This window comes from Tamandua tetradactyla, chromosome 21 (assembly GCF_023851605.1).
Source record: "Tamandua tetradactyla isolate mTamTet1 chromosome 21, mTamTet1.pri, whole genome shotgun sequence".
In the NCBI taxonomy this organism is placed as follows: Eukaryota; Metazoa; Chordata; class Mammalia; order Pilosa; family Myrmecophagidae; genus Tamandua; species Tamandua tetradactyla.
In genome coordinates, this window is record NC_135347.1 from 56,633,720 (window position 1) to 56,646,381 (window position 12,662).

The following is a 12,662-nucleotide window of genomic DNA, read 5'->3' on the forward strand; positions in this document are numbered from 1 at the left end:
AAATACTTCTTTATTCATGGAACAAATCTCTCTAGGATTTATTGGGGGATCACACTAACCTGGACAAACCAGCAAAATCTCATGCCCTATTCAAGATTCCATGTACTTATGGTGTTAACTAAACTGAACCATACAAGTTAAATTAGGAAATGCACTACCCAAAATGTAAATTTTGCACCAAATAAACATCTGTCCCTTCAGTCTCACACAGAAGTTGAAGTTTTAAAACATGGACAGTATCATCCTTTACCCTGTATTCTGATATATCTTAATCCTATCCAGATCAGCTTTATTCACATCTCTACTAAATGTCTGATTAGTTTTTCAACTTTGTAAACAGTTCCTGTACGGGATATTGTTGAATTTCATAGCTTCAGAGCTCTAACTCTGAGTCTCAGATGTCACATAAAGACCTAAAATTTCTGAGAAAGGCCATGTTATATACAAACAGCTCAGTATCTCAAAATTTAGAATTAATAGTTACACCTCCTGAATATATGTGACTGCTGTAAGAGCTTACAATATAGGACCCTTTACAGTAAGCCCCAACCTGATAACCCATGCCCTCCACCTCAGTTCACTGGGTTTTTACATTATAGTTAGTCCACATGATTGAGGCATGATAGCATTTGTCTTTTTGTTTCTGACATTTCATTCAACATACAGCTCTTAAGATTCATTCATCTAGTAGGAGGCCTCACAACTTCATTCCTTCTTGTGGTCACTCAGTATTCCGTTGCATGTACACACCACAGTTCCCCCTTCCATCCCTCAGTCGTTGTATCCTTCGGCCCCCTCCATTCATTGTGGATCACGAACACTGCCGTCAGAAACTCCCGTCTGCAAACGTTCATTCGTGTCCCCACACTCAGCTCCTCCTGGTATACACTGAGCAACAGGGTTGCAGGATCCTATGGCAACGCCACCCCTACCTCCTGTGGAACCACCACACTGCCCTCCAAGGGGCTGCACCCCTCAGTTCCCTACCAACAGTGAATAGTACACCTCTCTCTCTGCCTTCTCTAGCACTTGTTTCTCTCTGCTCGTTTTAAAACAGTTTTATTCACACATCATACAATCCAGTCTAAGTACATAGACATGCCTTCACCACGATATCTGAAGACATTTCCTTTTCTTCCACAAAGAATCCATATTCCTTTCCCAATCCCCCTGCCTGTGACATATAGTTTTGGCATAATGCCTTTGTTACATTCAGTGGAATCATCTTCCAATGTTACTTTTGACCCTAGACCCTAGCTCATATTGATTGTACTTTCTCCAATATACTGTCCATTTTCAACACCCTGCAATACTGACATTCATGTGTTATCTCTCATGCAAACACATTTTTAAATTTGTATATTTAATTACCATCACTGAACATTCTAGGCATTCCTAAATTATACCATGTCAGTCTTTAGCTTCTACCTTTCCTTCTGGTTTCATATGTGTCCCCAGCCCTTCGCCCTCTATCATACTCACATTCAGCTTCATTCAGTGTACTTATATTACTGTGCTATAATCAGGTAGTATTGTGCTATCTATTTCTGAATTTTTACAATCAATCTGTATTGCACAATCTGTATTCCCTCAGCACCAACTGCTCAATCTTTACCCTATTTCTATCTCCTGAAAACCTATATTCTTACCTCCAACTCTCAAAGTTCACTCATTAATGTTAGTTCATATTAGTGAGACCATACAGTATTTTCCCTTTTGCTTCTGGCTATTTTCATTCAGCATAATGTCCTCAAGGTCCATCCATGTTATTACATACTTCATAACTTTATTCTGTCTTACAGCTGCATAATATTACATCATATATATATACCACAGCTTGTTTAGTCACTCATCCACTGATGGACATTTGGGCTATTTCCATCTCTTGACAATTGTAAACAATGCTGCTATAACATTGGTGTGCAAATGTATGTTTGTGTCCTTGTCCTCATGTCCTCTGAATAGATATCTAGCAATGATTTTTCCGGATCATATGGCAATTCTATACTTAGCTTCCTGAGGAACCACCACACTGCCTTCCACAGTGGTTGCACCATTTGACATTCCCAACAACAGTGGATAAGTGTGCCTCTTTCTCCACATCCTTTCCAGTACTTGTCATTTTCTGTTTTATTGATAATGGCCGTTCTCATGGGTGTGAGATGATATCTCATTGTGGTTTTGATTTGCATTTCCCTAATAGCCAGGGAAGTTGCGCCTCTTTTCATGTACCTTTTAGCCATTTGTGTTTCCTCTCCTGAGAAGTGTCTGTTCATGTCTTTTGCCCATTTTTAAATTGGGTTGTTTGTTTTTTTGCTATTTAGTTAAAGAATCTCTTAATGTATTCTGGATACTAAACCCTTATCTGATAAGTGGTTTCCAAATATTGTCTCCTATTGTGTACACTGCCTTTTGACTTTCCTGACAAATTTCTTTGATGTACAAAAGTGTTTAATTTTGAGGATTTCCCATTTATCTATTTCTGTCTTCAATGCTTATGTTTTAGGTGTAAGATCTAGGAAACCACCTCCTCTTACAAGTTTTGTAGGTATTTCTCTTCATTTTCTTCTAAAAATTTTATGGTCTGAGCTCTAATGTCTTTGATCCATTTTGAGTTAATTTTTGTATAGGGAGTGAGATGTGGACCCTTTCTCATTCTTTTGCATATGGATATCCACTTCTCCAATTACCATTTGTTGAAGAGGCTGTTCAGTCCCAGGTGAACTGGTTTGACTGCCTGATCAAAGATCAATTGTCCATAGATGAGAGGGTCTATATCTGAACACTCCATTTGATTACATTGGTCAGTGTAACTGTCTTTATGCCAGTACCATGCTGTTTTGACCACTGTATCTTCATAATATGCTTTAAAGTCAGGTAATGTGAGACTTCCCACTTCGTTTTTCTTTCTCAAGATATTTGTAGCTCTTTGGGGTATTCTGTCCTTTCAAATAAATTTGGTTATTCATTTTTCTATTTCTGCAAAGAAAGTTTTTGTGATTTTAATTGATATTGCATTGAATCTATAAATCAATTTAGGTAGAATCAACATCTTAACTATATTTAGTCTTCTAATCAAGGAATGAGGTATGCCCTTCCATTTATTTAGATCTCCCATGATTTCTTTTGGCAATTTCTTGTACTTTTCTGCGTTTAGGTCTTTTGTATCTTTAGTTAAATTTTCTACATACTTGATTCTTTTGGTTGCTACTGTTAATGGAATTTTTTTCTTGATTTCCTCCTCAGATTGCCCAATACTAGTGTATAGAAACACTGCTGATTTTGGGGTACTGATCTTATACTCTGCCACTTTGCTGTACTCATTTATTAGCTCTAGTGGCTTTGCTGTGGATTTTTCAGGATTTTGAACATATAGTATCATACCATCTGCAAATAGAGTTTTACTTTTTCTTTTCCAATTTGTCTGCCTTTTATTTCTTTTTCTTGGCTAAGTGCTCTGACTAGGACTTCCAGCACAATGTTGAATAACAATGGTGACAGTGGACATCCTTGTCTTGTTTCTGGTCTTTGAGGGAAAGCTTTCAGTCTTTCCCCATTGAGGATGATGTTTGCTGTGGGTTTTTCCTATATTCCCTTTATCATGTTGAGGAAGTTCCCTTCTATTCCTATCCTTTGAAGTGTTTTCAACAAGAAAGGGTGTTGAATTTTGCCAAATGCCTTTTCTGCATCACTTGAGATGATCCTGTGGGTTTTCTGTTTTGATTTGTTGATATGGTGTATTACATTGATTGATTTTCTTATGGTGAGCCATCCTTACATACCTGGAATAAATCCCACTTGGTCATGGTATATGATTCTTTTAATGTGCTGCTGGATTCGATTTGCAAGTTGAGGATTTTTGCATCTATATTCATTAGAGACATTGGTCTGTAATTTTCTTTTCTTGTATATCTTTGTCTGGCTTTGGTATGAGGGTGATATTGGCTTCATAGATTGAGTCAGTAGCTTTTTCTCCTCTTCAATTTTTTTGAAGAGTTTGAGCAGTATTGGTAGGAAATTTTTCTTGAATGCTTGGTAGAATTCACATGTGAAGCCATCTGGTCCTGGACTTTTCTTTTTTGGGAGATTCTTGATGGCTGATTCAATCTCTTTACTAGTGATTGGTTTGTTGAGGTCGTCTATTTCTTCTCAAGTCAATGTTGGTTGTTCATGCCTTTCTAGGAAGTTGTCCATTTCATCTACATTGTCTAGTTTATTAGCATGTAGCATATAGTTGGTCATAGCCTGAGAGCATTAGCATCTAGCTGTTCATAGTATCCTCTCATTTATTTCTATAGGGTCAGTGGTTACATCTCCTCTTCCATTTCTGATTTTATTTATTTGCATCTTCTCTCTTTTTCTTTTTGTCTACCTAGCTAAGGGTCCATCAATTTTATTGATTTTCTCAAGGAAGCAACTTCTGGCTTTATTGATTGTCTTGATCATTTTCATATTCCCAAATTTCATTTATTTCTGCTCTAATCTTCATTATTTCATCCCTTTTCTTTGCTTTAGGGTTAGTTTGCTGCTCTTTCTCTAGGTTTTCCAAGTGAACAGTTAAGTCCTCGAGTTTTGCTCTTTTTCTTTTTTAATATAGGCATTTAACACAATAAATTTCCCTCTTAGCACTGCCTTTGCTGCATCCCATAAATTTTGAAATGTTATGTTTTCATTTCCATTTGCCTTGAGATATTTACTGATTATTTCCTTAATTTCTTCCTTGACACACTGGTTGTTTAAACAGTGTGTTGTTTAGCCCCCATATATTTGTGAATTTTCTGCCATTTATTGATTTCCAATTTCATTCATGATCTGAGTAAGTGTTTTGTATTATTTCAATCTTTTTGAATTTTTTGAAGCTTGCTTTGTGACCCAGCATATAGTCTATACTTCAAATGATCCATAAGCACTTGAGAAAAATGTATATCCTGCTTTGTGGAGTGTAATCTTCTGTAAATGTCTATTAAGTCTAGTTCATTTATTGTATGATTCAAATTATCTGTTTCCTTACTGTTCTTCTGTCTAGATGTTCTATCTATTGATGAGAGGGGGGAATTGAAGTCTCCAAGTATTATGGTAGAGGTGTGTATTTCTCCCTTTAGTGTTGTCAGTGTTTGCCTCATGTATTTTCAAGCACTATGGCCCGGTGCATAAATATCTATGTTTGTTATGTCTTCTTGTAGAATTGTTCTTTTTATTAACATGTACTGTCCTTCTCTGTTAATATAGTGTCTCTTTTAATTGTTTTACATTGAAGTCTAATTTGTTGGATATTAGTATAGCTACTCCTGCTCTTTTCTGATTGTTGCTTGCATGAAATATCTTTTCCCAAACTTTCACTTTCAACCTATTTTTTGTCTTTGGGTCTAAAATGAGTCTCCTGATGCCATAAGTACTTGGAATCTCAGGTAGGACATGAGATTTTGTTGGTTTGTCCAGAGTGATGCCCTGATGAATCCACAGTGATTCGATCAGTGAGTGGAAAAGTATTTGCAAAGCCCCCTTCAGGGAATGGTGAGAACGGGGAGAAATTCAACTTCCCCAAGTTGAATTCTTGATATTCTCACAAGCAGTGTGGACAACCAAAGCTATAGGCTGAGCCCCCAGTCTTTGGGTTTGTTCATATGAAACTTAACTCCACAAAGGATAGGTCAAGTCTACTTAAAATCTAGGCCTAAGAGTCACCCCCAAGAGAGCCTCTTTTGTTGCTCAGATGTGGCCTCTCTCTCCAGCCAACATGACGAGCAGTCTCACCACCCTCCCCCTCTCTGCGTGGGACATGACTCCCAGGGGTGTGGACCTTCCTGGCCACGTGGGACAGAGATCCTGGAATGAGCTGAGACTCAGCATCAAGGGATTGAGAAAAACCCTAGTATGAGCTGAGACTCAGCATCAAGGGTCAGAGAAAAACCCTAGAATGAGCTGAGAATTAACATCAAGAGATTGAGAAAACCTTCTTGACCAAAAGGGGGAAGAGTGAAATGAGACAAAGTGTCAATGGCTGAGAGATTCCAAACAGAGTCGAGAGGTTATCCCAGAGGGTATTCTTACGCATTAAGGAGATATCACCTTGTTGTTCAAGATGTAGTGGAGAGGCTGGAGGGAACTGCCTGAAACTGTAGAGCTGTGTTCCAGTAGCCATGTTTCTTGATGATGATTGAACAATGATATAGCTTTCACAATGTGAATCTGTGATTGTGAAAACCCTGTGTCTGATGCTCCTTTTATCTACCATATCAACAGAAGAGTAGAACATATGGAATAAAAATAAATAATAGGGGGAACAAATGTTAAAATAATTTAGTTCGAAATGCTAGTGATAAATGAAAGTGAGGGGTAAGGGGTATGGTATGTATAATCTTTTTTTTTTTTTCTATTAATCTTTTTTTTTTTTCTCTGTTAACGTTTTATTTCTTTTTCTGTTGTCTTTTTATTTCTTTTTCTAAATCGATGCAAATGTTCTAAGGAATGATGAATATGCAACTATGTGATGATATTGAGAATTGCTGATTGTATATGTAGAATGGAATGATATGTTAATATTTTTGTTTGTTGTTCATTTTTTTAATTAATAAATAAATAAATAATTTAAAAAAATAAAATGAGTTTCCTGTAGACAGTCTATAGATGGTTCCTGTTTTTTAATCCATTCTGCCTGTCTATGTCTTTTGATTGGGGAATTTAATACTTTAACATTTAGCGTTTCTTCTACCATCTTACCTTTTGGATTTTATATATCATATCTACATTTTTTCTTTTTACCTTTACTGATATTCTTCATTTCTACATTCTTCTCCAGACCTCTCTCTCCTGCCTTTTCTTATCTGCCTGTAGTGCTCCCTTTAGTATTTCTTGCAGAACCAGTCTCTTAGTCACAAATTCTCACAGTGATTGTTTGTCTGAAAATATTTTAATTTCCCCCTCATTTTTGAAGGATAATTTTTGCTGCATACAGAATTCTTGGTTGGCAGTTCTTCTCTTTTAGAATCTTTAAAATATCACACCACTGCCTTCTTGCCTCCATGGTTTCTGCTGAGAAATCCACACATAGTCTTACTGGGCTTCCCTTGTATGTGATGGATTGCTTTTCTCTTGCTGCTTTCAAAATTCTCTCTTTCTCTTTGACATCTGACAGTCTGATTAGTAAGTGTCTTGGAGTATGTCTATTTGGATTTCTTCTGTTTGGGGTACGCTGCACATCTTGGATCTGTAATTTTATGTCTTTCATAAGAGATGGGAAATTTTCAGTGATTATTTCTGCCATTAGTCTTTCTTCCCTTTTTCCATTCTCTTCTCCTTCTGGGACACCCACAACACATATATTCATATGCTTCATGTTGTTATTCAATTCTCTGAGAACCTGCTCATTTTTTCCCATCCTTTTCCCTACATTTTCTTTTGTGTGTTGGATTTCAGATGTCCTGTTCTCTCGTTCCCTAATCATTTCTTTTGCCTCTTCAAATCTGTTGTTGTAGGTTTCTATTATTTTGTGTTTTTTTTTCATCTCTTCTACTGTGCCTTTTATTCCCGGAAGTTCTGCAATTTGTTTTTCAAAAAATCTGAGCTCTTTGTGTTTGCACAATGTCTTTATATCCTTCCTTAACTCATTGATTTGATTTTCAATGAGATTTTGCACATCTGTTTGAACATCTGGAATTTGTTGTTTCAATTCCTCTATCTCATTTGAACTGTTGGTTTGTACCTTTGACTGGGCCATATCTTTGATTTTCCTAGTATGACTCATTATTTTTTGCTGGTGTCTGGGCATTTGATTTCTTTAATTAGTTTATTTTGGAGATTGTTTTCACTCTTTTACCTAGGGTGCTCTTGCTGGATGGCTTTGTTCTCCATCTGTTCTTTGACATTCAGTTGAACTTATTGTAGATCTCTAGCATTGGTTCTGTTTGATCAGAATTTTTCAGTTCTTGTTTTTCTATTTATTGACCTGCATATACGGAGACTTCTTATTGAGGAGGTACCAGATATTACTGACCCCATCAGGTTTTCCCAGACCTGATAGGCCCACGTCTCAGGAGGAGAGAGTAGCGTGCATCAATTTCACTGAGGGTAAGACCCAGCAGGTTGTCAGATTTTCCAGTGAAACCTCTAGACTCTGTGCTTTTCCTGTCCTGCCCAGCTTCCCACCAGCTTAAAGTGATGTGGTGCCTTTAATATTAGCAGACTCTCCCTGCCAAGGGCATGACTGAGACAGAAGTGAGGCAGTAATCTGGCTTTGACTGCTTCTGTTTTCCAGTCCCTGGGGCCTGAATTCCTTGAAGGAGGGATTCCACTTGAACTGGGACCCCCTTGCCCCTGACTCTTCTTGAGGAAGATGTGATTTTTAAGGAATTAATCCCTTTCACCTGACTAGTTACTTTTTCTCTCAGACATGCCTTAGTTGTGCCCTTGCCTTGGGCAGTGCCAAAGCCTGAGAGTGCTTGCAGTTCTAGCTAATAAGCTGTTTAGTTAGTAAAAATAAAGCAAAAAAGCCTTTACAGAGCTGGACCCCCTTGCTCCTTGGGTTTGCCAATCAAGAGTTTGACTTTGTACGTGGCTCTATGTATTTCCAGGCTTTATGTGCCCCCTTTTCATGGGGTCCAGCCCTTTTCTAGTGTGTTGTGCTGTCCAACTCAAAGAGCCTCTGGTTGATTGGGTCTTTTTTCCCCTATAAGCCCTGTACCCTCTCTGTAGGTGCAAACGTTTCTAGTTTCTTTAGCGCTTATTGCAGCTTTCTCCATGCTGGGGGCCTGTTTTCAGTTATCAAAATTTGTCAATTCCACAACAGGAGGTTGGTTGAGCTAAGTTTTTGCTACTAGTAAGGCTATTTTCTCTCCCCTCAGGGAACCAGCCTGCCATGCCCATGGGGGTGGGGCACCAGCCTCTGCAGCTTGGGAGACTTATAGTTCTGTGCAGGGTCTCAGCCATTCCACCTGGTCCAGACTGGTGTACGCTGTGTGTCCGGTCACTGATGCTCTCCCAGCAGTTGTTCTGTACTGTTCCTGCCTACTTACTAGCTACTCTGGAGGACAAACTAAATTCCGCACCTCACTGTGCCACCATCTTGCCCTCATTATCTGTACATACTAACTTTTGATTCTATCCCTTTGACTGGAATTTAATCACATAGTTACAATTGGCTACAAGAGAAGAGCTGGGAAATGCAGATTTCCAGATTGCCTTTTGTCCAGCTTAAAAGTAGGGGTTCTTTGCGATGGAAGAAAGGGAAAATAGGTATTTGGGAGGCAACTATATGTCTTAGTCATAGCTGACTTCAGAATTAGATAAGAAAAATGCAAAGGAAATGACTGGAGGGTGATTCAGAAACAATGCCATTATGCAAATATTTACTGAGTGTAACTCAGTGCAAAATGCTGAGCTAGGAAGGGTTGTAGGGAAAACGGCCTTGACTACAGGAAGCTTGAGCAGCACAGAGAAAGTGTGTGGGATTGTCTGGTTTGTTTTTAGACATAGGGAATTTTCTCAGTCCCCAGAACCTCTGTCAACTGTAAAGGGTCCCAAGTCAGAAAACGACTGTCCCAGAGTAAATTCACCATTCCTGAGCAAAGCAAAGAGTGATAAAAGAGAGTAGTTGGAATTTTCTCCTGATTTGCTTGTCTCACGCAGAACCTAAGGTGTTCCTGCTGGAAGGAGCACCAGCCATGACTCTACTCCATATGTCCATATTGCCGATGAGGTAACTGAGGTCCAGAGAGATGGACCTGATCACCGTTACAAAGTTAGTTTGTGGCAGAACTCAGCTGTCCTGACTCCGAGCTCAGTGCTGTTGCCTCTACACTCTCCCAGCCCAGACCTTGCAAGCATTCAATCCCAGCATGCCACTGAAATGACCACCTCATTGCCAAATCTACCAGACACATCTCAGACTTCATCCTACTGAACCGTCACAGGTGCTGACGCATTGCTGCCCACACACTCCATCTTGAAGCACTCTCTGCGCTTGCCTTTGTGATGCCACACTGTTGTGGAGTGGCCCCAAAAGTTACGTTGCAATCCTAACACCTAGTACCCTGGAATGTGACTAGGAAGAAGCAAGGAAGGATACTCCCCTACAGGTCTCATGGAGCGCATGGCTCTGCCAGCCCCTTGATTCCAGAATTCTAGCTTCCAGAACTGCGAGACCACACATTTCTGTGGTTTTGAAGCCATCCAGTTCATGGTGCGTCATTACAGCAGCCACAGAAAATGAATACACATGCCCTTTTGGTTTTCTTCCTACCTCCCTGGCCACTCCTTAGACTTCTTGGCTGGTGCTTATGTCTCGGTCCAAACGCTGAACAGTGTCCCAGGGCTTAACCTCGACCCTTTTCTCCCCTCCACTCTAACCAGTCAGTTAGACTGGTCAATCCTATGCCTTGAGATATCACCTGCTATATATGCTAATGATTCTTAAAGTTATACCTCTACCCTCCCCACTTAACCCCAGTCATCTTATCCAACTGCCTATCTGCCATTCCATTTGGTGTTTAATAAGCTGCTCAAATGTAACGTAGCCTGAATTCTTAGGGACCTTGATTCCACGTCCGTTCTCCAGATTAAAAACAAAAATCCCGTTTCTCCTTCTTTCCCATCTCAGTCCTTTCAGTTACCCAAGAAGAGGACTACCCTGGATAGCTCTCTTTTTCTCATCCAATTCAACAGCAAAACTGGTGACTTACATCCCTAAAATATATCCCAAATTAGTCCACTTTCCCTTCCACCATGTCCTAAGCCACCCCTAATGCTGCCACAACTCCTCCCAAACTTTATCTGACTCTCTGTGCTCCCTTTCTTGCCTTTCTATCATGCAATTATAATATTTCCTGGCTGATTCTTTTTTAAAAATTGAAATTATACTGGAGCAAGTAAAAAAAATTCTAACTCTAAAATATAAGCTTCAAATAAGACAGAAAATCTGGTATTCAAATATTCTATATTCTTCTTGAGAACTTAAAAAAAAAGTTTCATTTAATGTTATGAAATTTCAGCGTTCATTGCAAAGTGGTCAGTTTCCCCCTTCCAATTTTTGTGTATGAAATTTGGTAAATTAAACTCAAAACAATGTTTTCTTAAGTTATCTCCACACTGCAGAGTGTTCTTTCAAAAACATAAACCCTTTCTAAAGTTGAGGCTTCTCACTGCAATCTGAAGGAACTCGAGCTTCTTTATTAGGACCTCCAGGCTTTGATGAAGTGATTCTGCCTACCTCCCAACTCATGTATTCCCTTCACTCCTTGTGCTCCAGCCACGCTGGTCGTCTTCCTGTTTCTAGAATACATCAATTTCATTTCTGCCTTGCATTTGCTGTTCCTGTTTGTAATGCTCTTCCTCCTGAACTTTCCAAGGTTGGTACCTTCCTATCATTCAAGTATTGGCTCAAATGTCCTATTTTCCTTGACCACCAAATCTAAATCCTTCTCTCGTCCTTGGCCTTCACACCACTTAGAATGACCTCCCTCAAATTATCTTATTCATTTATTTGCTTACTTGTTTCATTGTCTATTAACCCTCCAACACACGCAGACAGCAGAGGTTGTCTTGTTCTCTCTGTACTCCACATCTAGAACAATGAGCAAATAGTAAGCACTGAAGAGTATTTCTAGAACGAATGAATGAGAAAACCAATTGCATTTTATTAAGAAATTGGTGCCCTGCTCTAGGATGGTCTTCAGGAAGTGAGCCAACCTAGCCAGCAGACTCAGCTGGTTTGCGTTGTTAACGGACTTCATTCTCAGTTTCCTCAGAGGCAACAGAGTGCCTCAGTTTATGTGCTACAAATGTATTCCCAAGGCACAGATGATCCATTCCAAGTACAGAAAGGTGAAGTGACTTGTTCAAAGTCACACAATAAATCCGTGCATGAGTCAGGATATGAGATAAGGCACACGAAACTCTTTCTTTATTTGCAAAAGGGCTTCAACATTTATTTTAAAATCCTCTTCCTTAAATTAGAAAGTAAAGACTTGACTTTCATCCGCAGTACAGGGGGACAGGTGACCCCAGACTTGGGTGGGCGTGGATTCCAAAGTGGAAAACTACCCAACATAGGTGCAGCAGTCAGAGAGGCCTTGGGATGTGCCTGGGAACCCCAGGGCCGGGTCTCTGCACAACTTTCCGCTCCCCGAGGCCGGAGGCGCTGCACGGAACGCTTCCCGAAGCCCCACGCCGCCGCCCGCCCGCGCTGCGCCGCGGAATCCCCCGCTGGCCCGGGACTCACAGAGATCGTGCGCCGCCGCCTCTCCTGCGCCCTCCTGCTTCAGGACCCCGTCTACGGCCCGCCTGCCCGCGGTCGCCGCGACCCTCAGGTCCTCCCCAAGCCCCTTCGCCGCCGCGACCGCCGGCAAGAGCAGCCGTCTCACCGCCGCCCCACGGCCCCGGGCGCGCCCGGCCGGACCCATCCAGCGCGCGCACAGCCGCCAGCTAGGCGCGAGCCGGGGACCCGGCCGGGAGCGCAGAGGGCGCCTGCGCAGTTCCGGGCGTGCGCACCCCCACCCTCACCCTCACCCAACCTGACCCTGGTTTTCCAGCCCTGCCCCAGCTTGGGCCCGCCTGGGGGAATCCCGACCTCAGGTGTGGTGTGCTGGCCCTATGGGTTGGTTTTATCTAAAATATCCTGAGAAATCTACCAGCTCATACTCCACCAATTCTTTGTACAACTTTGAGAC

The 12,662-nt window shown here is 40.7% G+C and overlaps 1 protein-coding gene across 2 annotated transcripts in view; it reads right to left on the reverse strand.

Annotated features, from left to right (window-relative positions):
• Positions 1-12,395, reverse strand: part of ANKDD1B (ankyrin repeat and death domain containing 1B) — a 75,789-nt gene extending 63,394 nt beyond the window's left edge. The window contains exon 1 of one of the 2 annotated variants that reach the window (XM_077139410.1): positions 11,485-12,117. In XM_077139410.1, coding sequence (XP_076995525.1) covers positions 11,485-11,557 — 73 coding nt within the window. In that variant the 5' untranslated portion in view covers positions 11,558-12,117. Of the gene's footprint in view, positions 1-11,484; positions 12,118-12,214 lie in introns of those variants that run through there. The other variant, XM_077139409.1, reaches the window with a different exon arrangement.
• Positions 12,396-12,662: the final 267 nt, after the last annotated feature.